The sequence below is a fragment of the Crinia signifera genome, chromosome 11, assembly GCF_055691185.1.
Source record: "Crinia signifera chromosome 11, ASM5569118v1, whole genome shotgun sequence".
In the NCBI taxonomy this organism is placed as follows: domain Eukaryota; kingdom Metazoa; phylum Chordata; class Amphibia; order Anura; family Myobatrachidae; genus Crinia; species Crinia signifera.
The window spans coordinates 52401285-52429226 of NC_139227.1; the positions used below are offsets into that span (position 1 = coordinate 52401285).

Genomic DNA, 27942 nt, shown 5'->3' on the forward strand with positions numbered 1-27942 from the left:
GAGGCGGCTGGGGGGGGGGACCCTGCTAGTAATGCAGAGGCAGGGGACAGTGACACCGAGGCGGCAGTAACATAGAGCCGGGCAGGGGGAGCCGGGAGTGGTCAGTACTGAAAAAAAAAGCCCATACAATGAATGGGCAGACTGTGATTGGCTGAGCGCTCTCAGCCAATTGCTGACTGGCTGAGAGAGCTCTCAACCAATCACAGGATGCCCATTCATTGTATGGGCTTTCTTTTTTCCAGCACTGACAGCTCCAGGCTCCCCCTGCACGCCTCTACGTTACAAACGCCACTGTATCCCCCGCAGCGTCCACTACCTCTGCACTAATAGCAGCGTCCACCACCCCCCTGCTCCCTCCACCTTCCCGGAGCATTGACAGCTCCCTGCTCCCCTTGCCCGACTCCTCTGTGTCCCCTGCCCGGCACATAAGATTTAGCAAATCTTATGTGAAGCCGGTCCGACCTCTTGACTCTGACCTGATGCGCACGGTACGGTATCCATCTGTATCGGGTGAAATCAGGACCAAATCGCATAGTGTATGGGGGCCTTTAGAGTTATATTGACTCCTTCCCCTATTCAAGCCCATATGACAAATCTCAATGTGCTATATGGATTATTAAAAGGACACTATCCACGTGTGTTATGAGTCACACTATGCATTCCACAGACCGGAAGTTGGACTCAGTTTGCGTTCCAACCACCGGAAGTGGGGCGGATATAGGTCTAACTTACAATCTGATCTTTTAACTACAGTTTTTATTATTGTTTTTTCATAATAAATATCTTGGTTTGCCTCCTTTGAAGATCCTTTCATAATAGATGTATAAATACTAGATCATGTCATTTCTTTTAATGTAAGATAAATTGGGTAATTTCAGATAACGATGTATGATACACTTCCTGTTTCCTGGTATGTAAACCTTGACTCCATTCAGAGTATCACACCTTTGAAGGAGACAATGAAATGTGTTAGTACACACTCTTGTTGTCAGACTTTGGGATTTTCCACTACCTAACCCAGCTTGGACCAGCTCCTTCTTCCCCAGTCCTTTTGGTGCAACTGGGACTATGTCCTCTTGGAAAACCACCAGCTGCTTAATATTGGGACTCCAGCTATTTACAAAGCCTTATTCCAGAATTTGGAAACACCACACAGGCTGTCAACCCAGTCAGGTTTATGGACACCCATTCATTCCAGCACTTTTCAATCTTGGACATTATCAGTGGGGACTACCATCATCATTAAGGAAGCAATCATAGGAACCAGCAGGACTGTAAAGAAGTATAATTATATTCTTTTCCCATTTATATCCCAAGTCTCACACCAGTTAATTCAATGAGGTCTATTATAATGGGTTAATGTTATTATTAAATTGTCAAGGCAATATATTTTATGATTATATATATATTTTTATATTTAATATTTTATTTAATAAAAAATTATTGTGATACCCAATGGATCTAAGTTCATTATCTAGTGATCCACTATTTTCTTCTATTTTGACTTTCCCCATTGTGTGAGCAGCTGGCCTCACACCCCATTGTATTGGCGCCCACCCTCTTCACCTATGGGTGAATACCATTTATCCCATGTTGACCTTTTGCTTGTGCATATGCTTGTCAACCACTGCCTTTCATGTATGTATAGTGGCTACTATGAAGTCACAAGCAGACGTCTCTCTGACCTCCTAGAACGTCTGTACAATGAATCCAGTCATGTTTGTTTATTTGGTACTGGTTATAATGGATAACCAGTTGGTCTGTAGTCATGGAAGCCAGACCGTATACTGGGCACGCAGGCTACAAGCACAGACACGTGTATATGTTGGAGACATGGAAGCCAGACCGTATACTGGGCACGCAAGCTTCAAGCACAGACACGTGTATATGCTGAAGACATGGAAGCCAGACCATGTACTGGGCACGCAGGCTACAAGCACAGACACGTGTATACGTTGGAGACATGGAAGCCAGACCTTATACTGGGCACGCAGGCTACAAGCACAGACGTGTATAAGCTGGAGACTCAGTTTAATAAGCACAAATTATTTAACAGTATGTGTCCTCCAGAGAGAAGCACCAGGTCTTCATCCAACCACGCCTTGCATCAATTATCCTCTCCACTAGGAGGCCACCTCAGCCTGCTACAGCACTAGTGATTTTATATCAGTCATTCACTTCCATCCAGTTCATGTTTATAAATGTCCGAGGGTCCATTTTGTCACAGTAGAGGACGCCGTCCAAATGGTCCATTTCATGTTGGACAATCCGGGCAGCCCAGCCTCGCGCCTTCCAGGTGGTCTGCTCCCCTTTGTCATTCAGCCCTAGGAGAGCAGGTAGGTTAGTGATAAGGAGCGGACAGCGCAAACCTGCAGAGCATACTCAGGTAAGTGGTGGTACCAGACTCATCCGCATGCTCCTGCTGGAAGCAACTTAAGATGCCCATACACGTTACAATTATTGTATACAATATCGCATCTCGGTTTTGCGATGAGATGAGATCTAGTACAAAAAGTATGTGCAGCACATACTTTTTGTACTACATCTCATCGCAAAACCGAGATGCGATATTGTATACAATAATTGTAACATGTATGGGCGCCTTTAGCCAAGGATTACCAACAGGAATGCAAGCTCTACATTGCCAATGAAATCTAGAGGGGGAGGAGCTTTAGCTGCTGTGATTTCGCGTAAACGCCAATCACAATACTTGGAGAAATGGATTAAATGTGCAGATAATCTAATCCAATTTTTCCATTTCTGTGGGATAAAAACAATTCAGATCAATTCTACAAGAGACACCTATATATTTCACTTAAGTATACAACTATAGGAATGAGAAGGACAATTCTAATATACACTATAATTATAATAAACTGAAAAAGTGAGAGGAAGATTCCGCTACTAGATGCTGTGACCTGTCCTCTCCTGGAGATAACGCAGAATGCTGCTGCAACAGTTATAATCTACTGGTCCGGGTGTTAATGAGGCACGTCTGTGCAAATTAAAATACAGGGTTTGTGCAATTATGTCCATTGGATTAAGCAATGACATCTCTACCAAAGCAGCAATGGCTTTCGCTCATTCCTATATAATCAGGATGAACGTCAGACTTTCCTATTAAGCGCACTACGGTCCTGATTATGGATACTGGACCAGGATTTTGAGTAATATTCTGAAGGAAATACATTATAAAGCTTTCAGATCTTATTAGGACAGTGGACTCAGACACAGGGACCAACTATTTCCTGTGTGCTACGCTATTCTGTGCGGCAAATCAGGCCATACTGTTGTCCTGGCATATTCCCACTTCCCTGTAAATTACCTGATATCTCCACAGCATAGTATCTGGGTACAACAGCGGAGAACCCCTGTAAACTGCTGCAGCCCTCCGGGAAGTGGAGTTTCCGAGAGTCCAGGATTCGCATTGACGGGTTAATGAAGATCTTGAGTGGGAAAGGCTCCATCTCTCGCATCGCTCGCACTTCAGGTGGCACCTCCTGACACCTTTTTTCTGGGAGCTCCAATGCCATGATCTGCAGAGGAACCCCCAGCTGAGGGGCACTTAGCCCTACACAGCCGCCTGACTTCAGAACCGTGATCATTCGCTTCAGCACAGCCTGGGTGTCCGGGTGGGAGATGTGATCCGAGGACACTGGCTGGGCCTGGGTGCGCAGCACTGGGTCCCCTGTCTGAGCCACCTGTTTGTAGGGAGGGGTGGGGGCTCCTAGTACAGACCTCTTCAGGTACCTCCAGTAGCTGCGCCTCTTTACACCTGTCCAGGATGCACACAGGCGGGAGGACTGCAGGCCGATCCCAGAGATTAGACTGGGAGAGCATTGGGACAGGAGCCGCAGGATGCTGCAACCTCTTGTGACCAACATGACTGGATTACCTGAAGGGAAAAGACATACTGAGTAAGCACCACACAGATCACATACTCCATGGCTATAGAACTGCAGTGGTCTCACCGTAGGAGCTACGTGGGTTTCTCACTGCAGTGACCAGAAGCCAGGGGATGCATAAAGCCTTGAGCGAGTGATGACTGATAAGGAACCACAGCCACGTAGACTGCAGCTACTTACTGCACTTCCCAGGTGTGCGCCATCATCAGCAATACCACTGTGTGGGTGCTTCACCTCAGCACCATAGAGCCCCCAGAACAATCTGTTATCCTACACAGGAGAACTTCGTGATAATGGACTGGGAGATTGGGAATACAGCACAATACAGCCTACTCACAGCGGAGGTAGCCATATTGTAGGCCAGTGTGTTTCAACCACTGTGCCGTGGCACACTAGTGTGCCTTGAGCTGTTCTGAAGTGTGCCCCAGTTTACAGCAATCACCAGTTCAACTGTTATTTACTGGTCTCTACTTTTCATGTAAAGGGCCAATGTATTTTATTTTGTTACCAGTGTGTTTGTTTTTTATATGGGGTCCAATAGATTTGTTTTTTTCCTGTGGGAGCCAATGTGTTTTGCCCTGTGGGGATCTCATGGTGTGCCTTGGCAATTTTAAAATCGTATTTAGTGTGCCGCAAGGTAAAAAGGTTGAAAATCACTGTTGTAGGCAGAACAATGAGGCAAACCCAAGATAGTGACATTACTGTAGCATAATATAACTTAACTCACAAGGCAATGGCTGCTACTGAGGTGACGGGGGCTGCTGCTACTGAGGTGACGGCTGCTACTGAGGTGATGGTGGCTGCTACTGACACCCAGCTGCCGACTGTTACAGACCCAGCTGTTGACTGTCACCCAGACTATCACAGACTCAGCTACCCACACCCAGCTAGCGTCTGTCACCGACTTAGCTACCCACACCCAGCTACCGACTATCACCGACTCAGCTGCTCACACCCAGCTACCAACTGTCACAGACTCAGTTACTCACACCCAGCTACCGACTGTCACTGACTCAGCTACTGTCACCCAGCTACCGACTCAGCTACTCACACCCAGCTACCGACTGTCACTGACAGCTACTGACACCCAGCTACCGACTCAGCTACTGACGTCACAGACTAAGCTACTCACACCCAGCTGCTTACTGTCACCGACTCAGCTACGCTCACCCAGCTACCGTCTGTCACCGACTCAGCTACTCACATCCAGCTACCAACTGTCACCGACTCAGCTACTGACACCCAGCTACCGGCTGTCACAAACTCAGCTACGGTCACCCAGCTACCGACTGTCACCAACTCAGCTGATGTCACCCAGCTACCACCTTTCAGTAACTCAGCTACTCACACACAGCTGCCGACTATCACCGACTCAGCTGCTCACACCCAGCTACCAACTGTCACAGACTCAGTTACTCACACCCAGCTACCGACTGTCACTGACTCAGCTACTGTCACCCAGCTACCGACTCAGCTACTCACACCCAGCTACCGACTGTCACTGACAGCTACTGACACCCAGCTACTGACGTCACAGACTAAGCTACTCACACCCAGCTGCTTACTGTCACCGACTCAGCTACGCTCACCCAGCTACCGTCTGTCACCGACTCAGCTACTCACATCCAGCTACCAACTGTCACCGACTCAGCTACTGACACCCAGCTACCGGCTGTCACAAACTCAGCTACGGTCACCCAGCTACCGACTGTCACCAACTCAGCTGATGTCACCCAGCTACCACCTTTCAGTAACTCAGCTACTCACACACAGCTGCTGACTGTCAGTGACTCAGCTACTGACACCCAGCTACTGACTCAGCTACTGTCACCCATCTACCACCTTTCAGTAATTCAGCTACTCACACACAGCTGCCGACTGTCACCGACTCTGTAGCTGAATCGGTAGCTGACACCAGCTACTGACTGTCACAGATTTAGCTACTCACGCCCAGCTGACTGTCACCCAGCTACCGACTGTCACGACTCAACTACTGTCACCCAGCTACCAACTGTCACCGACTCAGCTACTGTCACCCAGCTACCGACTGTCACCGACTCAGCTACTGTCACCCAGCTACCGACTGTCACCAACTCAGCTACTGTCACCCAGCTACCGACTGTCACAGACTCAGCTACTGACACCCAGCTACCGACTGTCACCAACTCAGCTGTCACCAACTCAACTACTGTCACCCAGTTACCGACTGTCACCAACTCAGCTACTGTCACCCAGCTACCGACTGTCCATGACTCAGCTACTATCACCCAGCTACCAACTGTCACCAATTCAGCTACTCACACCAAGCTACCGACTGTCACGACTCAACTACTGTCACCCAGCTACCGACTGTCATGACTCAACTACTGTCACCCAGCTACCGACTGTCACCGACTCAGCTACTGTCACCCAGCTACCGACTGTCACCAACTCAGCTACTGTCACCCAGCTACCGACTGTCACAGACTCAGCTACTGACACCCAGCTACCGACTGTCACCAACTCAGCTGTCACCAACTCAGCTACTGTCACCCAGCTACCGACTGTCCATGACTCAGCTACTATCACCGGCTAGCGGTGCGCAGGCAGTTGGCTCCATGTTTATTATTTTTCTTACAAATGTATTTTGATTATTGTTGTGCCTATTTGGGTGACTATCCCTGTGATGGCTGATCTGGACCCATATACGCTAGTCTAACTATGCGCTGGCTGAGTGTGAGACAGACTGGTACATATACCTGAAAGAGATCAGTTCCTCCCTGGGTTGTGATCCCCTAGAGTATTGACCTAGAGGGATACCCAGTAACACTAAGGAGGCTCTATTACTCCTCTGTTCTATCGGCCAGCTGGGGTATTATTCCAGAGACATACTTATCAGCAGTCACAGGGTCTGATAGGAGTTATTAGAGGTGTCTTATCTATAGTACACCCACTCCCATGATATTAACCCAGGTGTTCTTATAAATTGCCCGGGCTGAGTATATAGACCCGATGGCATTTATTTAGGACGGGTAAATTCTCTCACTACCATCTCTGCGATTGCTGATCTGGACCCATATATGCCAGTTCTACTGAGCGCTGGCTGAGAGTGAGACAGACTGGTACATATACTTGAAAGAGATCAGTTCCTCCCTGGGTTGAGACTCCCTAGAGTATTGTCCTAGTGGGATACCCAGCAATACTAAGGAGGCTCTGTCACTTCCCTGTTCTACCAGCCAGCTGGGGGATTATTCCAGAGACATACATACCAGCAGTCATAGGGACTTATAGGAGTTAGTAGAGGTGTCTTATATACAGTACACCCACTCCCATGATAATAACCCAGGTGTTCTTATAAATTGCCCGGGCTGAGTATATAGACCCGATGGCATTTATTTAGGACGGGTCAATTCACTCATTACATTGGCACATTGGAGTCATAAGAGGCTATTTAACCCACTCCTATCAGGCACCATATATGTATAACACTCCATGAGTAGTGTCGCGATCTAATCTCTATTTGCGCGACAATTCCATGGATGTAGGTAGCCTGCATTAATCAATTTGATATTAACATTGGATAGCCATTCCTGCCTGCCACCATAGTTCTTTTTAAACATTGTGTGTTCCCCACCCATGTTATGTGTTATGTTATTTTTAATAAATTTCGCAGCCTTTTAAGTATGAATTAATAAAAGTTAAATTTTATATTTTCTTCGAGGTGCACCTTACTAAGGACATTCTTTCTTTCTTTGTGAATTTTGTCCGTCATCGTCGTGTCCATAGGTAGCACACCCCTAACAGTCTTATACATTATTCAAGACCATACGTACTAAGGGGTCCGGACCATCATCCATTATCTTGTGCGACTGACACAACCCATTCCCTTACCTATCACCCAGCTACCAACTGTCCCCGACTCAGCTACTCACACCCAGCTACCGACTGTCACCAATTCAGCTACTCACACCCAGCTACCGACTGTCACGACTCAACTACTGTCACCCAGCTACCGACTGTCACGACTCAACTACTGTCACCCAGCTACCGACTGTCACCGACTCAGCTACTATCACCCAGCTACCGACTGTCACCAACTCAGCTACTGTCACCCAGCTACCGACTGTCACCGACTCAGCTACTATCACCCAGCTACCGACTGTCACCAACTCAGCTACTGTCACCCAGCTACCGACTGTCACAGACTCAGCTACTGACACCCAGCTGCTGACTGTCACCAACTCAGCTACTGTTACCCAGCTACCACCTTTCACGGACTCAGCTACTCACACACAGCTGCTGACTGCCACCGACTGACCTACTGACACCCAGCTACCGACTTAGCTACTGTCACCCAGCTACTGAATGTCACAGACTCAGCTACTGATACCCAGCTGCTGACTGTCACCGACTCATCTAATGTCACCCAGCTACCAAATGTCACCGACTCAGCTACTGCCACCCAGCTACCTCCAGCAACTGGGTCGGTGACAGTCTGTAGCTGAGTGCCGACTCAGCTACTGGCACCAGCAATACGGAGACATGACCCATTCCAGGAGGGACAAGATGCTCTGATCCTGGACTTGCATGCCAGTGGCAGTTGCAGGGCTGTAGCACAGTCCAAAATTCAGACAGGGAGCTGCACCAACTGCCACTCCAAACTCCACAGTCAGGGAATCCCTGGCAGGTGTGGCTCCCCTATTTGAATTTTGGACAGTGGTGCAGTCCCACCTTTGCAATTGCCACTGGCAAGGAAGTCCAGGAGCAGAGCATTTTGTCCCTCCTGGAATGGGTCATGTTGGGAGGTATGAGAGGTGACTGTATTAGCCGGCATAGGCAGCAGGTCAGTCAGTGCATGGAAGTCTCCCCAACACATCCCCTGCACATATCTCTACCCGGCTGCACTGTCACCAGGCGGAGAACACATAAACCTCACACAGACTGGCCACATCTGGGGGTACTGATCTCATGACCTCTGTCAGTAATGCTGACCACTGCGCCAATTATGTTGCACTGACATCAGGTAGATGATATAGCACCAGTGCCCACAATGGCAGAGACCTCCAGAAAGTAACACAGGGCGCAGTGGATGCCCTCACTCACTAGTGATGGGTAGTTCGTGAATGATTAGTTCAAAATGAACTAATCTTCAAAGTGAACTAAATCGTTCAGATCACTGCTCTGGCAAAGATTAGTTCATTTAGTTCAACAGGAAGTAAAGCAAGTGGGAAGTGTAACACAGACAGACAGAGCCCAGTGTAACACACAGACAGACAGAGCCCAGTGTAACACACAGACAGACAGAGCCCAGCAGCTCCATAAGGCTCATTTACTGGATCTTTACTTCCTGTATCTAAAGTTAAAAGTACAACAAAGCCCAGCAAATACAGATCTAATAAAATAAAAGTATGCATTGACTAGCCAGAGTCTATGTGTGGTGTGTCTGTGAGTGAGCATGTGTGCTCATGCTGCTCACCTTTATGTGATGCTATCATTATATGATTAGTTCAGATGTCCAAACACTTGCTGCTGCTTCTGGTACTGGGTCCTGAGCATACTGCTGGGCTAAATCTGCTGCTGGGATCTGTGTAGGTGCTTCTGCAGCAGCCATGTTATCAGCTCTCATGCAATACACAGGAGGCAGTACATGGTAGCTGCCAAAGATGGCAGTGCTGAGCTCAGACATGGTCTGGACTCTGCGGATCCAAATGAACTACATTGTCCTGATGACTCATGAGTCCTGCAAATAGTTCAGTAGTTCAATTAGTTCACTGATTCATACAGATCCCTGAACTAATCTCTGACTATACAGCCATAATGAGACTGTACAGTACCTGTGAGCTACCATGTGTGGCACTGCTGTGCTCAGGCACATGTATTGTGTGTATGCAGCCACAGACACAGTGCTGGCTGCTGCATGTCATACAGTATACTGTAGTAGCTCTGTTTACTCCACATTACAGTCAGAGATGGATATGTATGAACCTTAATGATGTATACAGTGGAGCAGTTGCCCCTAGCAACCAATCAGCAACTGGTTACTTTGCAAAGTCTCTACTTTATCTCTCTCTAAGGTCAGCTAAATTGGGGCAAGGGGACATGTTTTTTTCTAATTACTGTATTTTAAAAGCAGAAAAAAATTGACTTATTAAATTACTCTGAATTTGGGTATTTTACTTGCATATTATGGAAGGTAAAGTAATAACCACAATGGGATTAATATTGCAGAGCTAAACAATAAGCATGTCACTAGAAGGGTGCTGTATAACTTATTGCTTTTCTAAACTAGAAAATAATCTGATTTATTAAACATACAGTATATGATCATTCTAACAAGACTATAACTCCTACAATGAGCTGGTATTACAATGCCTGCTCTGTGTGTCATAATCTAGTCTAGTTCATCTAGCTCCATGCACTCCTCTCAGTCTCTGAGTCAGTGCTGGAATAATGAACTAAATGAACTAGATGAACTAATCTTCTGATCTAATCTTTTGGGTGAACTAGATCATAATGAACTAGTCACCAAAACGAACTAGATTTCCCATCACTATCACTCACCCTCACATGCCCGGCGACGCACGTAGTCACGTACCATACATCACGCTGCCGCAAGGCCTCTCGGGAGCTGTAGTTCCCGTGCCAGCCACGTGACTTTCTTGCGCTTTGCAATGTAGCTCTCACAGCGGATCGATTGACTCACCCATGTACATAGTTCTTATTGTATCCATCCGCCTCATCTATGTACAAAGTTTTTGTTGTATCCATCCGCCGCAGGATTGTATCACGGTTATTGTATACATATTGTTATTGTATAGAGTATTACATTATTACCAGTTGTATTATATTACAGGTGTATTATATTATTATTCCCAAGTGTATTATATTATTTTCACTGCATTACTGATATAAGGTGTATTATTATAGATCAGAGCTGCTACTTTGTGCTAACTGGGCGCTGGATAGCAGCTGGGAAACTATCAACACCATCATACCCCCGGGCAGATGTGCCATGTGTGTCCCCTCATGGCCATAATACCCCCCCAGGCAGATGTTTCATGTAACCCTTTATCACCACCACCATATCCCCTGGCAGATTTGTCATGTACCCCCCTATTTATCACTATATTATCCCCAGGCAGATGTGTGACGTTACCCCTCCCCCCCCCCCCCATATCACTGCATGCACCATGTTACACATAGGGCCTTATTCTAGTTCACTCTTTCTGACAAAATCCTTCTTAGATGGACAAAACCATGTGCACTGCAGGGGGGCAGATGTAAAATGTGCAGAGAGAATTAGATTTGGGTGAGTTATTTTGTTTCTGTGCAGGGTAAATACTGGCTGCTTTATTTTGACACTGCAATATAGATCTAACTTTGAAGGAAAACCCCACCCAAATCTAATTCTCTCTGCACAAGTTACATCTGCTCCACCTGCAGTGCACATGGTTTTGTCCATCTAAGAAGGAACTAGAGTGAACTAGAATAAGGCCAATAATGAGGACCACAGCCCCTTATTTGCACACCCAGACCTCCATTTTGATAATTGTAACATTTAGATCAGTTGCTAATGATTCAGAGAGCATCCTACCAGCAGCCATGTCACTTGCAGCCCATAAGATCCAGCTCTGGTGGTGCGGCAGATGCTTCAGGACCTGCAATATTTGTTATAAAAGTTGGCTCCTATCATGCAGGCCATAATAATTTGCAAATATATTTAAAGACCTAGATAACCGAGTGACCTATTACTCCCGGGTGCAGGGCATGTGGTGCACCTGAACCCTGTGTTACCCACACAGAACAAAACCTGTTATGCACCAGTGGGAGACTTCTACATTATGTTACAGAGACACAAAAATAACAACGAAATAAGATAAAATCAAAGTGTCTTTATTTATTGGCCCTAAACATAACAATAGAGAAGGGAAGTGCTGAGTAAAGAGCAATAGGAACCAGACAGACAAACAAATCACAAAGTACTGACATCTGTGTGACTATACCCACAATATTTCCACTGTCAGTGTTTCTGGGGAGAACCTCGGATACGCGTCTTTTAGGAGTTGTACTAATGGAACACAGCTAGTAAAAGCGTCACCCATTCAAATTGTCGCAGAGTCACATTTGCACTTCCTTTTAACCCCTTTCATACTGCTGCAAAAACTGGGTATCGGCTCTGTGTGAAAGTGTTAACTTGGGTCTAATTATCCGGGAATCCAAACCAGCTCGTGGGCAGAGTTGGTCCAAGAAAATACCCGGCTTACAGGGAAGTGTGAAAGAGTGCCCCTGGTCCTGTTCTCAGCATAGGAAGAGACATATTCTGGAGGATTGGAGATGTTATCTCGAAGTTCTGGCATTGCGATGTGAAGGGGTTCCGGGCGGTTGTGGCACAAAAAGCCATGTTTAGTGCCCTGGCATCACAATAAGTCATGTTTGGAAGACTGGGAATAGATATTTCATCACTGCCCCAGCCAAGAACCATCAGCAGCCCACAAGTCAGCAGCTGCCTGAAACCATCTAGTCCCCAATAGAGTCTCAGTGACATTCCTTCCTACACCAATGAGATAAATCTACCTCCACAGTGGTTAGCATTACTGCCGAGCTTGGCGGATGTCGTGTGAAAGGTGTTCTCCCCACAATCTTGGAGGTTAATTGGCTTCTGATACAATTCTGTTGTGCGGTAAATCATTCAGAATATAAATTCCATGGCACAGGGATTGTTTCCAATGCACACATAACCCATGTCTAATCCTGCGCTAAACCCACCTCAATTCCCCATAATCACTAATTGCCCAGGATTATTAATAACCACTCCTAAATGGCTATTATATGGGTCATCTCATGAAGCGTTCCCCTGGTCCCAGCCCCCACCAAGGACAACACTTAATGTGCCAGTTACACTAAAGCAACAATATTCCTCTAATATAGAACATTAGACACAAATGGCCTTATCTGTGCAAAGTCCTGTCACACGTTACGACGCTGGCCACATCGTAGGTCGTACAGAACCTGGAGAATTTGTTCTGGGTGATCGGACATTATACATCAAATCTGACCCTTCCTGCACTGTGCTGAGGATTCAGCGCATACTAGGTGACTGAATCAAGTGCCACATTCAGTAGTCACATAAGTAAGGGGAATGCTTCGGCTACATGGATTATTTTGTAGAATGGAACCTTGGATTAAAGGACAGACCATTCATTATAAGAATTGCAGATGTTCTGAAGGGCGTTATTTAGTGACCACATAGTACATTGTTTTCAAACGGAACATAGGAGAGTATAAATCCTCAGGACATGGTACCAGTGCCACAAGTGCCTGCGTGAGACATTGAGGATTCACCCAGTCTTTGTATATCACCAGTAATAGATACAGATACCACCAGGACAGTTAGTGCAAGTGATACTGCAGCTATCCCTAATAGCCATGTCCCTTTGCTGAGATCACATTATAAAGTCCTGATTGACAGCAGACAAAACCCATGTCCCACAGATCAGTCCCACTAATAGCAATGCTACTAAGGCATTCCTGGATCATCTCTGGCAGGGGTGTCCGGCTCAGTGATGGGGGGCACGTTCCCCTCTGGCTGCAGCGACACATTGTCTGTGGGTGGAAGGGGTTTCTCTGGGTCAGAGTGAGCCAGTGGCGTGGGCACCAACTCCCTGTCTGGCACAAGAGCAGTCTCCTTCTGTGGCAGTACTCCCTCCAAGGCGGCATGCAGCAGGGTAACATCAATAGAACCTAGATTGCCATAGCGGGAGAGATGTGTCGGGGCCACTCCTGGGGGAAACAAGGAAGGCACTCAGTCAGCACACAAATGGCAGATAAAATTGCTAAAAGTAAGAGTTTAAATGTGTAATCTGTACTAGTTTCTGACAATGGTCATGCTGTATAATGCTTTATATTTCCTGCAGCTGGGACCTACCCAGCAATGCCAATAATTACCCACCCATCTAAAGTATCTGCACACCTGACCCACACAGAACACCATGACGCAAGTCTCTACTCAGCTCTATGCAAAATCACACACAGAAGCAGCTAATATACAGGAAGTCACAATTCTCATATAGTCCGAAGGCCAAACAGAAGACTTATACCAAAGATTTGGGCCCTCTGTGCTGGAGGGAAGAGGACCTGCAGGCAGCGATTCAGATATGGCGTTAGGTCCTCTAGGAAGGCAGTGCAGAACTGGATGAAGAGCTCCCGCTCCTGGGGGCTGAATGCTGCTTCTTCCGTGCGATGAAACAACAAGATTATGTTAACAACCTGAAAGTAAAAGAGAAAAAAAAAAAATAAGTACAATAATTACAGCATCCGCCTCAGCTCACTGATCATATGGGACCCTACATAAACCACACAAAACAAGGACATCAACTTCCCATCTGTCCAATAAAAATCTAGAATGTTTCCCATTAGATTTTGATTTGGCAAAAATAACCATTTAATAGGGAATAATGTACTTCAAGGAATTCTCAAACTCTAATCACGGCGCCTTAAATTACCTGAAAAGACAAAGGGTAGTATTCAACGAGGCTGATTCGCCATGTTTTATGGCGATTTTGTGCTATTTTCGTGCTGTACGGCGATTTTTTGACTAAAACGGTGAATCACCCTATTCAATGACCAGAAATACGAATACATTTCAAGGTTTTTATCGCCATGATTCACCGAGTAGCAAATCGCTATCTTTTTATGGTGAAGTGGAATGTGAACTTTTAAAATAAAGTGTTTTGTTTTTTACATTTGGTGTAAAAAAATCAGGAATTTTATTCTGATGAGGGGCATGCTATTTTTATTCATGTGCTGTAAGCACATGAATATATATTTAAAGAAAAAAAAATATATATATATTTTTTTTTTTTACAAAACGTTCTGGGGCAGGCGGCAGTGAGCCCCTGACTCGTTGAATACTGGAGCCAGCGAGGCTCCGGAACGCAGTGGGCAGTGGCGAATGTGCAGCTAATCCTAAACAGGATTCGCTGCACATCGTCAAAATTCTCATTGAATACTGCCCAAAGAAAGAAGCGCCTACATTTTTTCTTTTTTTAAATAAATAAATCAATCCCCTTACTTAGGAGAGTTACTCTGTGACAGCACCAACTGAACCTTTGGACATACTCCGAACCAGCCTGGATGGATGGACTGTTTATCCTTTTTTATCCACCATTGGGCATCCATCTATGGTCCATCCTCAAGCCTATCCTATGGAATACAATTAAAAAGGGTCCTCCACCTAGAACCAGACCATCTACGATTTCCAAAGGAGGAGTTCACTCTAATGGTCTGCAGGAAAATTGGGACCTTTCTATCCACAAAGGCGGATGGTAAAGATTGAGATTTAGGTCTTACCTGGTAAATATCTTTCTTCGAGGACATTAGGGGCCACAGGCTTTACAGTGGGTATTGGAGTGGGAGTGACCACCAGCCCCCCTAGAGGTTAAACTTCAACTGCCTCCCAGGCAGCTGGGCTCCTCCCCTCCTCTACCCCGCCTCCAGGACAAGGACTCAGTTTTTTTAAGAAGCCAGGGCAGGAGACAAGAGAGAAGAAAGAGAAGCACCACACAGAACACAAGTTAGTACCCTCAACAGAGGAACAATATAACAAACGTAACCGAATAGTAACTAAAGTAAAGCAGGCGTGACAGGGAGGGATCCCTGTGGCCCCTGATGTCCTCGAAGAAAGATTTACCAGGTAAGACATAAATCTCATTTCCTCCTTCAGGAGCCACAGGCTTTACAGTGGGACGTCCTAAAGCAGCCACCTATGGGTGGGGACGTGCCTGTGCCGCAGCAACACACTCTGCCCAAAGGCCTAGTCCTGGGAGGCAAACTTATCAAAAGCGTAAAAATGCAAGAATATACTGGCTGACGACCAAGTCGCAGGTTTGCAAATTTGCTCAGTTGGGACTGATCAGGAGACACATCTGACCCATGAAAGGCCGGGTCCAAAATTTCCTGGTTGATGTGGAAACTTGACACCACCTTCGGTAAGTGAGAAGGAATGGTGCGAAGAACCGCCCGGTCAGAATGGAAGACCAGGAAAGGGGACTTACAAGACAGATCCGACACCCTCCGGGCCGATTCTATGGCCAATAAGAAAATGGTTTTCCAGGTGAGCCAACACAGGTCCACCGACCGCAAAGGCTCAAAAGGTGGTTTCTGATGCACAGATAGCACAAGGAAAAAGGTCCCAAGGAGCAACCAGGGGGACAAAGGGAGGCTGGATATGCAAAATACCCTGCAGGAATGTGCAGACATCCGGCAAAAGCGCTAACCTGCGGCAGACAAGATGGACAAAGCCGAGACTTGAACCTTCAAGGTAGATAAGCGCAACCCAGCCTCCACGCCCTTCTGTAAGAGACAGAATCCGAGTCAGGCGGTAAGTCCTGGTATTGAAGTCCCGACACCAAACAAAGTAAGCCCGCCAAACACGATGGTAAGCCCTCGCCGAGGAAGTTTTCCTCGCTCTAAGCATGGTGGAGATTACTCGTGCATTAAACCCCCTAGCTCTCAACAGGGAGGTCTCAATAGCCACCCCGTCAAAGCCAGGCGCCTCAGATCTGGGTGCAGACACGGACCCTGAGTGAGAGGAGGAATCGAGGGGCCACCGACAGAGTCTGAAGATCTGAGAACCAGACTTGTCTGGGCCAATGCGGAGCCACCAGGATCAACGAGCCCCCCTCCTCCTTTAGCTTGCGAACCACTCGCAGGAAGAGGGAGAATGGCCGGAAGGCGTACATCAGTGTGAACGGCCACGGGGCAGAGAGAGTGTCCACCAAGATGGCGGTCGGGTCGCGAGACCTTGATCCATAAGAAGGAGGGACCTTGTGGTTGTTTTGAGAGGCCATCAAGTTCACCTCGGGTAAACCCCACCGTCGTACCAGCATCTGGAACACCTCCGGATTGAGGAACCATTTACCGGCATTCAACGTCTGATGGCTGAGGAAGTCCACTTCCCAATTCTGGACTCCTGGGATTAAGACTGCCAAGAGAGCCGGAATCTTCTTCTCCGCCCACTGAAAGATGCGGGATGCTTCCACCATTGCGGCCCGGCTGCGAGTGCCGCCCTGGTGGTTGATATAAGCCACCGTGTTCGCATTGTCCGACTGCACCTGCACGGGCAACCCCTCAGCCAAGGTTCCGCCAAACAAAGAGCTCGGAAGACCGCTCTCAATTCGAGGACATTGATCTGAAGCTGTACCTCTGAGGCAGACCAAAGGCCCTGGAACGACTTCTGGCAAGTGACCACTCCCCAACCGCGGAGACTGGCATCCGTCCCATCCTGAGGTTTTGGTCCAAGAGCCACCATGAGAGAGACAGACTTCGGCGATAAGGTTATCACCTGAGACCGGAGGGAAAGGTAGGATCCCGTCCGCTTGGAGAGGATCTCCTTCTGAAGGGGTCAGGAGTGGAACTGGGCATATTCCACCAAGTCGAAGACCGACACCATGGAACCCACTACCTTCATACAGGCATGCATGGACACCCATCGAGGAGAGAGAAGCTGGCGAATTCGGGATTGCAGAGTCCTCCAGCGGTCCTCCGGCAGGTAGATCCTCTGATGGATAGTGTCCAACCTGGCCCCCAGAGGAACCATCGACTGGGCAAGAAGCAGTGAAATTTGTCCCAATTGATGATCCAGCCGTGACGTTCCAGGAGCTGTATCACTATAGTCAGGTGGTCCTGGAGAAGCTCTGCAGAATGCGCCAGAATCAATAGGTCGTCCAGATACGGGTGTATACGGATACCCTGGCTGCGCAGACTGCTGCCCATCACTGCCATCACTTTCGTGAATACACGGGGGCAGTGGATAGACCAAATGGCAGGGCTCGGAACTGAAAATGCGGTTACTGGATGGAAAATCTCAGAAACCGTTGATGCTCCGGACGGATGGGGATGTGCAAGTACGCATCCTGTATGTCCAGGGACACCATGAAGTCCCCTGGCTGAAGGGCCAAGACAATGGAGCGTAGGGTCTTCATCCTGAACTTCGGGACACAAACAAACTTGTTGAGCCCCTTTAAGTTGAGGATGGGCCTGTAGGAACAGTTTGGTTTCCTGACCAAGAAAAGCCTGGCATAACACCCCAAACTCCTTTGGGCCAAAGGGCCGGGTTCCATGACTCCTGCTTGGAGTGAACGTTGAATGGACTGTTCTAACGCTCTGCATCTGGTGGCCCAGGGATGGCTTCCTCTAGGGCGGGAGGATCTGCCCCCCTGGGAAGATCTGGAGGAGAAGGCCTGTCCCCTACCACGGCCCTGGAAACAAAAGGACTGGAAAGTAGCCCGGGGCCGTGGAGGATGGTAGGAAGGCAGTTTTTGAAGCTGCCACCGTAGCAACCATTTTATCCAGTTCTGGACTGAATATGAGGGAACCCCCGAAGGGAAGAGCCTCCAAAGCCTTTTTTGAGACTGTGTCAGCTTTCCAGGAACGCAGCCATACGGATATGCGAGCGGCCAGAAGCTGACACCCTGGAGGAGAGAGTGGAAGAATCAAGATCTGCCTCGCCTAAGTAGAGAGCAGCATGATGCATCAAATCTATAGTAGGCAGCAGAGTTTCTGCTGGCGCCCCCTCAAACATCCAGTCCATTTAGTTAGGGCCATAGCCACCCAGGCTGATGCCTGGGCAGGCCTGCTGCCCCAGCCACGGTGTAAATAAGCTTCAGGAAGTTTTGTCACATGAGCGTCTACCCTGGAGGCCGTTTCCCATGGGGTCCTATCCTGTACACAGTCCAGGGGGGATAGGCCCGCATTACAGGCTGTGCACGACAGCAATGCTGGGGCCTCCCCCCTTTTGGACTTGCCCTTGTGGGGCATACTTATGGAAATACAGGAGGGCTAAAGGGTACAATAGAACACCAATTACATTGCAAGCAGTTAAAAGGGTTAATAAGGTACACAGAAAACAGCAAGCATACAAATGCATACAATGCAATGACGCTAGGCTCTTGCAGCAGCTATGGCTGGCTGGAGCACACAGAAAACTGTAACCTGTGTCCCGCAGGGGAGGTACAGGGGGGACTTGCACAAGCCTCCTGGCAGTGAAGGAATGGAACCCAGGGTGGCAAGGAGCTTCTCCGTGTCCCTCCTCACGTGCAGCCAGGAAGGGATGTCAGTGGCGGGAACTCTCTGTGCTGAGCAGTTCCCTGCCTATTGTCCCCGGGGGAGGAGTTGATGTGGGGGGAGCCAACCCCCCCCCCCCCCCCCCCTGCTAGCAAATGGCCACCAGGGATAGAGTCCTCATGCAGTGCCGGTAAAATGGCAGGGATTTTACCGGCGCACGCCGGGCGGCCCCGCATACCGAGGAGCGCGTTACTCACTATGCCCAGCACTTGTGGTCCCCGGCATTTGGTGGAGGCTGTCTGCTCCTCAGTGCCCGGGGCCCCTGCAGGTGGCGATGGAGATGATGGAGCCGGCAGCGCAGGGGTCTGCTCCGACCCCCAGTGCTGCTGTTCTGTCACTGACCTTCGTTAATGTAATAGAAAAATACAAATAATAAAGTTTGGTTGCTAAAACAGCAGCCTCTCTAGTGCTCCTGCCAGCACCCCAAAAGGGAGGCAGTTGAAGTTTGACCTCTAGGGTGCTGGTGCTCTACACTACCCACTGTAAAGCCTGTGGCCCCTGATGTCTCCGGAAGGAGAAATATTGCCCTAAAAGACAGCCCCCAAATATTCCAGGCATATATAGGAATGGAAGTTGTCAACTGTGCTGACATTTATATTAATTTTGAGCATCAAGTCTAGACATATTTTCTGTATTTATTTTATACCCATGAATTTTTATTAAAAATATTTTATTATGTTTTGATATAAATTATATTGTAAAGTCAATCCAAACAGTAGCAAGTTTTATTTAAAAAAAAATAAAATCTAGGCACTGCTTTCTTTGTATTTTCTTGTATAAATTTTGACTAGACCTGTTTCATATGCGGCAGCCACTTGAGGTGAACCAGCTCATTCATTGTGCCCCCTAGATACCCCTGTATCCGAGTAGGAGACAGAGGTATTATTTATTCACCTTTCAGCTGCCTTAGATTACCTGCATTTATTCTATAACACCACTAGGACAAAAGTTTATTAAAATAGAACAGTGACAGTGATGTGGTGGGAACAGGGATGTGCACACCTTTCATCCTTAGGGTCAGTTATGTGGTGAGGACAGGGTTCCCCTTACCGGTCACCTTTAGGGTCAGTTATGTGGCGGAAACAGGGATGCGCTCACCTGTCACCCTTAGGGACAGTTATGTGGTGGAAACAGGGTTCCGCTCACGTCATCCGTAGGGTCACAGTTATTTGGTGGGAACAGGGTTACGCTCACCTGTCACCCTTAGGGACAGTTATGTGGCGGGGACAGGGATGCGCTCACCTGTCACCCTTTGGGAGAGTTATGTGGTGGGTTGAGCTGCCCTCACCTGTCACCCTTAGGGTCAGTTATGTGCTGGGGACAGGGATTTTCTCACCTGTTATCCTTAGGGTCAGTTATGTGTTGGGGAACCGGGCTGAGCTCACCTGTCACCCTTAGGGACAGTTAATGTGTTGGGGACAGGGTTCCCCTTACCTGTCACCTTTAAGGTAAGTTATGTGGTGGAGACAAGGATACGCTCACCTGTCACCCTTAGGGTCAGGGTTCCACTCACCTGTCACCCTTAGGGACAGTTATGTGGTGGGGACAGGGATGCGCTCACCTGTCATCCTTAGGGAGAGTTATCTGGTAGGAACCGGGTTCCCCTTACCTGTAACCTTTAGGGACAGTTATGTGGTTGGGGACAGGGCTGCGCTCACCTGTCATCCTAAGGGTCAGTTAGGTTTGCGCAGCCCTGTTCCCACCACATCACTGTCCCTAAGGATGACAGGTGAGCGCAGCCCTGTTCCCACCACATCATCCTTAGGGTAAGTTATGTGTTGTGAAACAGGACTGCCCTCACCTCTCATCCTAAGGGTCAGTTATGTGTTGTGGGACAGGGATGCGCTCACCTGTTACCCTTAGGGACAGTGTTTTGGTGGGGACAGGGCTGAGCTTACCTGTCATTAGGGTCAGTTATGGAGTGGCACTCAGTTTGGGAACCACTGCAGTACTCCCCTCAGTAAAATATTACAAGTATTAGAAGTCACCTCAGAGTTTCATGGCTGGGATATAGTGGGTGGGAATCACCAGCCATGTGGACTTGCAACTTGCAGTACACAGCACTCACCTTGCCCAAAGCGTCCTGCAACGTACTGGTCACTTCTTGCGTCAGACCCACAGGACAGCAGAGCCGTAGATCATTAAAGGCCACCAGAATGTTGTTAAGAAAACAGGCCAGGGGAGGGAAATCCAGGAGCACCATGGGGGGCTGCAGGGTTCCCGGCTGGGAAGTGGGTGTTGGGACAGGCGGGATGCTGCTGTTGCCCATGCCCATGGGGGAAGAGATCAGTGTATACATGTTCATCTCCTCCTGGAATTTCTCCCCGGCCTCCTTTGCGGCTCGTGCAAAGTTCTCGGATGCTACTTGCTGGAAGATTGGAGCCAGCTGGCCACGGAAGTCTGCCCCCACGCGGCTGAAGGAGAGTCCAAAATACATGCACTGGCCCAAGAGGGAGTCCAGCCTACTGCCCACACCTCTCTGTAGGTCACTCTCCAACACCTGCAGGAATTCACTCACCTTCTGCAGCACCCACCCATGGAATATAGCCCCCTCGCTGACCGGTAATGTGCCTGTAGGTGGGAGGAGGAGGGGGTCTTCATCAGAGAAGATCGCCCGGTACTGCGTGATCACATCAAACAAGTTAACACGGCAGCTTTCAATAGTTTTTGTGAGGTGGAAATAGGGATCATCCTGGGGGATGGAGCTCTGTAGGGAGCGGAGCCAGGCATCCCGAGCCTGCAGGAACTTTATCCGCAGCTCTGCTTCCGTGAAGACATCCATCCTACGGAGGTAGCCAATCACTCGCAAGCAGGCGGGGAGCTGGATGTTACTGCGGAGCTGCTGGAGGAGCTGGTTCAGCATGAGCTGGGCAGACTGGCGCACCTCATGTACTATTCCCTGTGGAAAAAAAAGAGACAGAGGAAGTCATTCTGCCCTATCCTGGGTGCAAGAGATCAGTCTAACATGATGGGATATTATGCTTAGGGGTTGGGATCATTTGGTCTACAGCAAGTTGGTCTACAAGCATTAGGTCAACATGGGTCTAGGTCGACACAAGCAATAGGTCGACAGTCAAAAGGTCTACATGGGTGTTTTCGCTGTTTTTGACCCGAATGTCGACACAGTTTCCAATGCACCGCATGTGTGCCCTAGTAGCAGCAGACAGGTACACACCTGTATGACAGGAATGGAAGCGTGTTTCTTCTCTAGGCGCCGGACATATGCAGCCAGTTCCAGAGCCTCCTCATAGTACCCATTCCGGACACAAGTGTCCATCAACTGTGGGATCTCCAGGATTTCCAGTATCTCATTGTGTCGGTTCAGGGTCAGCGTATTCATCCGCCGACTGGAACTAATATCCTCTGCCTGCTTCACAAACCCCCTGCAAATACACAAAGAATAATACTCATATCCCTTCCGATCAGGAGACACCAAGGACAAATAAACAGAATAATACTCATATCCCATCCTATCAGGAGGTACACCAAGGGCAAAAAAACAGAAGAATACTCATATCCGGTACTATCAGGAGGTACACCAAGGGCAGGGCAAATACACGCCGAATAATACTTGTATTAGGGGGTAACTGGAGTCAGCCTGGGCTCCTGCAGGTCTCTTGGCAGCCACGACACGCTGCCCTCTGTCTATCTGCTAGGGGGTGACCATTGGTGACAGGGGGTTACCAGGTATAGGTGAAAGGGGTATGACAGGGTAGGCACTGGGGGTAGGTGACGGATGGTGACAGGGGTATTAGGATCAGTCCAGGCACCTACAGGTCTCCTTGTGTTGGGGGTGGGTGACTTGGTTACAGGGATGCACTGGGGGTAGGTGACAGTTGATTACAGGGGCTACTGGGGGTGACAGGCTGGGCACTGGGGGTAGGTGATGACAAGGGAAGACACAGGTTGGGCACTGGGGTTAGATGACAGATGATGATGGGGGTAATTGGGGTGACAGAGGGGGTACTGGGGGTAGGTGAAAGGTGATGACGGGGTACTGGGGATAGGTAACAGTTGATAATGGGGAGGTAATATTGGGACGACGGGGTTACTGGGGGTAGGTGACAGGAGTACTGGGGGGTGACAGGTTGGGCTCTGGGGGTAGGTGATGACAGGCGGGGTGCTGGGGGTAGGTGACAGGGGGGGGGGGGGGGTAATGGGCGTGACCTGCAAGGTACTGGGGGGGTTTCGCTCCGGGCACCTGCAGGTCTCCTGGAAGCCGGGCAGCTTGCCGAGCAGCCGGGACACGCCGCCCTCCACCTGGCCGAAGTCCCGATAGATGAGCTCGGTGCAGTCGGCGGTGCGGATGAAGGTCTTGTAGTGGGTGAAGGCCAGCTCCCGGGTCTGCTGCAGGATCTGCGCCCGCTCCTCGCTCAGCCTCTCCGGCTCCCGCCGCAGCCTCTCCACCCCGGAGGCGCTCAGCTCCCGCAGGTAGGCCGCGATGTCCGGACTGTCCCGCCGGCTCTCCGGGAATCCATCCCGGAACACCGCGGCCAGCAGGCTCTCCTCCTCCTCCTCCTGCTCCATGTCCGGCATCTTCACTGGGAGCACGGCCGCCATCTTGGTGCAGGCACCACGTCACCGGACAGTATGATTGGTGGAGCGTCCGCATCCCAGAGTGCACCGCGCGTGACTCGCAGCAGCAGACGGACGGACACGTGAGGGCAGCGGCAGGAGGATGCGGCCGCTCACTGAGGATGAGACCCGGAGCATGTTCCAGAAGCTTTCCAAATAGTGAGTGCGGGGGCCGCAGGGAGGGGAGGCACTTCGGTGGAACCGTGTGGGGGGAGAGGCCCTGGTGGGGAAAACAGGCACTGGGGGGGCCTGGTGGTGGGAAACTCTAGGGTGGTAACGTGGGGACAGGCACTGGTGTGAATATGTGGGGGTTCGGAGGTACATACCTCCCAACATGACCCTCTCCAGGAGCGACACATTGCTCTGCTCCTGGACTTTCCTCTTAATGTATGTTTACCCTCATCTGTGTTGAACAGGTAAATTGCTAAGAAAGTTGCTTCAATACAGGTGATGGCAATTATAAATTAAGAGGGAAGTGCAGGAGCAGAACAATGTGTCCCTCCTGGAGAGGGTCATGTTGGGAGGTATGGAGGTAGGTACTGGCGGAGTAAACCGGGGCTCGAGTAATAAAGAATCCATCTATGCAATCCTGTCATTACTAACTCCTTCCACCTGTAAATGTATATAATAGTCTCCCCATAGAGGACTGTGTGCATACGTATGTTGGTAGCCACTCTCACAAGCGCATGTGTGCGGACACATGGATGCGGATCCCCACTTCTGCTCGCTCAGCCGCGTCTCCTGTAAAGTGCATGATGCTGCCGCTATTGGTCTTTCTGGGATTGCTATGGTCCCAGCTGTTTACACGAGAACTATCGGTGGTCCTAAAAATACCATGATATGGAGATGGGGTGATCTGTTTGGCTGTGGTGTATGTCCCTTGGCTTACTAATGTGGTTTTCTCTCTTGTGTCCTTCAGCATTGGGGAGAACATAAAGCTGCTGGTGGACCGCCCTGACGGGACCTACTGCTTCCGACTGCACAATGACCGGGTGTACTACGTCAGGTAACCATTCCCAGGGCACGTAACCGCCTCACTGTATAGCTACAATGTGCAAATTACTAATGGAAGTATGTCATTACAATGTCCTGAGGTGGTCAGTGGTCACATGTCATGTGGTACTGAGTCTAGTCTCTGTACTAACCCATGGGCAAGTCACTGTTAGATCAGCGGATCCAACCATGGTCTCCAAGGCTATAGCAGTCAAGGTTTTAAGGAAAGCCCTACTTGAGCACAAGCGATTTAGCTAGTAGCCCAGGTATATTGATTTAACCATCTGTGCTCAAGCATGGCTATCCTTAAATCCTGGACTGTAGCTATGCCTGGAGAAGCCCTGTGCTATGTTAATATGTGTATGTAATGCCCTTGTTTATCCGCCCCCCAGTGAGAAGATCCTGAAGCTGGCCACAAACATTGCCCGGGAGAAGCTGGTGTCTCTAGGAAGCTGTTTCGGAAAGTTCACCAAGACGCAAAAGTTTCGTCTACACATCACGGCCTTGGACTACCTGGCACCATATGCAAAGGTGACTGATCTTCTCCAGGCCCTATTGTGTTATAATCAACTAGCTATATATATATATATTCCCGTCCTTCACTCTACCATGTCTGTGCATGACTGACATCTCTCATTCTCTCAGTTCAAGGTTTGGGTGAAGCCCGGGGCCGAGCAGTCTTTCCTGTATGGGAATCATGTTCTGAAGTCTGGACTGGGACGGATAACTGAGAACACTGCTCAGTACCAAGGGGTTATTGTGTACTCCATGGCTGATGTTCCCTTGGTGAGTACAATTTTATTGCTATGCCTTTCACCGCGCAGTCGGTTACAAGGTCTCTTACTGTGGTAGGTTGGGAGAGAGGGAGGAGAGGTGGTAGGTTAAGAGGGGGGGGGGGGAGAGGGAGGAGTGGCAGCGTTTGGGAGGGAGGTGAGGCAACGGTAGGGAGAAAGGGAGTAGAGGAGTAAGTGGTAGGTTGGGATGGAGGAGAAGAGGCAGCATTAGGCTTAGAGGGAGGAGGAGTGTTGGCAGGGTGGTTACAGAAGGAGGAGAGGCAGCGGTAGGGAGAAAGGGAGTAGAGGAGGAAGCAGTAGGTTGGGAGAGGATTAGGCTGCAGATGGAGGAGAGGCTGAAGTAGGTTGGGAGAGGAGGAGAAGCAGCATTCTGTTGAGAGAGAGAGAGAGAGGCAGTGGTAGGGAGGAGAGAAGGAAGTGATAGGTTGGGATGGAGGAGGAGACGCGGCAGCATTAGGTTGAGAAGGAGAGGCTGGGGTAGGTTGGGAGAGGAGGAGAGGCTGAGGGAGAGGAGATGCTGAGGTAGGTTGGGAGAGGAATGCGGCATGCGGTTGAGAGAAAGCGAGTAGATTAGGAGAGGCAGCGGTAGGTTGGAAGGGAGGAGTGGTGGCAGCATTAGGTTGAGAAGGAGTGTTAGTGGGAGGGAGGAGACGAGGCTAAGGTAGGTTGGGAGAGGAGGAGAGGCAACATTCTGTTGAAATAGGCAGCGGTAGGGAGAAAGGGAGTAGATGAGGCGGCGGTAAGTTTAAAGGAAGGAGAGGCGGCAGCATTAGGTTAAGAGGGAGAAGGAGTGTTAGCGGGAGAGAGGAGGAGAGGCTGTGGTAGGTTGGGAGAGGAGGAGAAGCTGTGGAGAGGAGGCGGTGGTGGGTTGGGAAGGAGGAGTGGCAGCGAGGGGTTTGGATGGAGTAGTAGTGGCGGTAGGTTGGGAGGGAGGAGGGGAGGCTGTCTCTTAGTAATTATTGTGATTTTTCAATATATGTACTTTTAATCATTCACCTAATTAGTCCATTTCTGTTGTTGTCAGATAATTGGCCAGATCACGCAGTGTATGGCAGCATTAGGTGATTATCCTCTTGGCTGGAAGCATTAAATTTAGTGTCTTTCTCTTGCTTCAGGGTTTTGGTGTCGCTGCAAAGTCCACTCAGGAATGCAGGAAACTTGACCCGATGGCGATCGTGGTTTTCCACCAAGCTGACATTGGAGAGTACATCAGGAATGAAGATACTCTTACATAATAAATGAGACCATCTGCGGACTGATCTAATGTCACCATAATCAGGCAGAGGACTTTCATGGACATGCTCAGTATCTGTGTGGAAGACCCAGCTTCTTAGGTCTTTCTGGAGAAGAAACTGCTGATTCTTCCATACTGCTGGGACCATGCTCAGGAGAGAGCCTCACGTACACTTTTCTGTGGGGAAGCCCTTTATCTATTCCCTGTTTAGTAGTTTCACGTAGGTCCCTTCTGGTGAGACATTGGCAGCAGAGAGGACCGTCTGAGAAGCAGCTATTGGCAGGAGGTAGTCAGTCTGATCACCACTCTGTGGGTACCCGTGTTATATAATACGGGGCATATAAGATCGATGCCACTCTACTGATTTCTACCAAAATCCGAGACCTAACACCATGGCTGTAGTAAGACCGTACACCACAGGTGTGTGATTTCTGCATTGTTCATTAAAGAATTATTTTTATTTTCTTTGGTCTTGCTGCTGTGGCTTAAATTCTTGTCTTTAGCTGAAGTTGGTCAGGGACTGCGCTGAAATCAGCTGGGATTGTGACCTCTGAGTCCTTATAACTTGGTAGACTTCTGTTTTGAAAAGGGTGAATTATCAAACCTAATGGTGAAAATGGGGGTGTTACCCATGTCAACTAATCAGATCCTTGCTATCATTTTACAGAATATTTTAGATAAATGACAACTGTAAACATCTGTCCGTTCACAGACAAAGTCTTGCAGCGCTGGCTTCTCGGGCACTGTTCCGGTTACCCCCTGGAGTCTTGTTGTCACTAAAGGCAACACGTTATAAGGTCCGATGAGCCTCCGCTATAGCCGTGCCAACAGCAGCCAATAATCTGAGTGGTGCCCTATCGCATGGGAACTTATGTGTGGTACAGATGGCAGCAGATACTGGTATTAATGATGGATGCCGGCTAAAGCATCAAAGTATTTACCGTAATAACGTATCCAATAATGTGATTTCTCCAGGTGCTGGTCCCCTTCCTGCTCCCCCATAATTCTTCTGACCTTGAAGCTGATATTCCGGGCAGTCTCCATATTCATTTTATTGGTTTTTATTTTTGTAGACAACCGCAGTTATTATGATGGATGAGTGATCAGAACTGTTTGCTAGAAACTGAGGGTTATATTTACTAAAGGTTGCTTTTCATCGTTCTTTATTATTGAATTCAAACTAACCCCAAGTTGTATTGTATCAGTGATTACAAATACATGCTATAGCGTGTATTTTACGCATTTTTGAGCACCAGGGACTCTTTTCATTTATGGCGGCATCCCCTGGGACACGCTCCACTCAGTGTTCATTCATTCTAGCACTCACCATCTTTGAAAA

At 48.8% G+C, this 27942-nt stretch overlaps 2 protein-coding genes across 6 annotated transcripts; one reads left to right on the forward strand and one right to left on the reverse strand.

The window, feature by feature from the left end:
- Positions 1-388: 388 nt before the first annotated feature.
- COG8 (component of oligomeric golgi complex 8) lies at positions 389-23619 on the reverse strand. Of its 5 annotated transcripts, none has more exons than XM_083164235.1 (5): positions 23209-23619; positions 22183-22390; positions 21076-21906; positions 13982-14150; positions 1496-2324 (listed from the first exon to the last, which is right to left on the reverse strand). In XM_083164235.1, exons 1-5 carry the CDS (start codon positions 23565-23567, stop codon positions 2167-2169), a joined length of 1725 nt encoding a protein of 574 aa, XP_083020361.1. In that variant the 5' UTR covers positions 23568-23619; the 3' UTR covers positions 1496-2166. The 5 variants fall into 5 exon arrangements, with proteins under 5 accessions (XP_083020360.1, XP_083020358.1, XP_083020357.1 ...); XM_083164230.1 differs by lacking the exon at positions 1496-2324 and adding an exon at positions 11757-13664 and having other exon boundaries at positions 23209-23617; XM_083164234.1 differs by lacking the exons at positions 13982-14150; positions 21076-21906; positions 22183-22390; positions 23209-23619 and adding exons at positions 3326-3895; positions 10480-10522 and having other exon boundaries at positions 389-2324.
- Positions 23254-27068, forward strand: NIP7 (nucleolar pre-rRNA processing protein NIP7). The gene is made up of 5 exons (XM_083164236.1): positions 23254-23741; positions 24502-24588; positions 24968-25106; positions 25221-25361; positions 26485-27068. The coding sequence occupies exons 1-5, from the start codon at positions 23686-23688 to the stop codon at positions 26602-26604; spliced, it is 543 nt and encodes a 180-aa protein (XP_083020362.1). The 5' UTR covers positions 23254-23685; the 3' UTR covers positions 26605-27068.
- Positions 27069-27942: the final 874 nt, after the last annotated feature.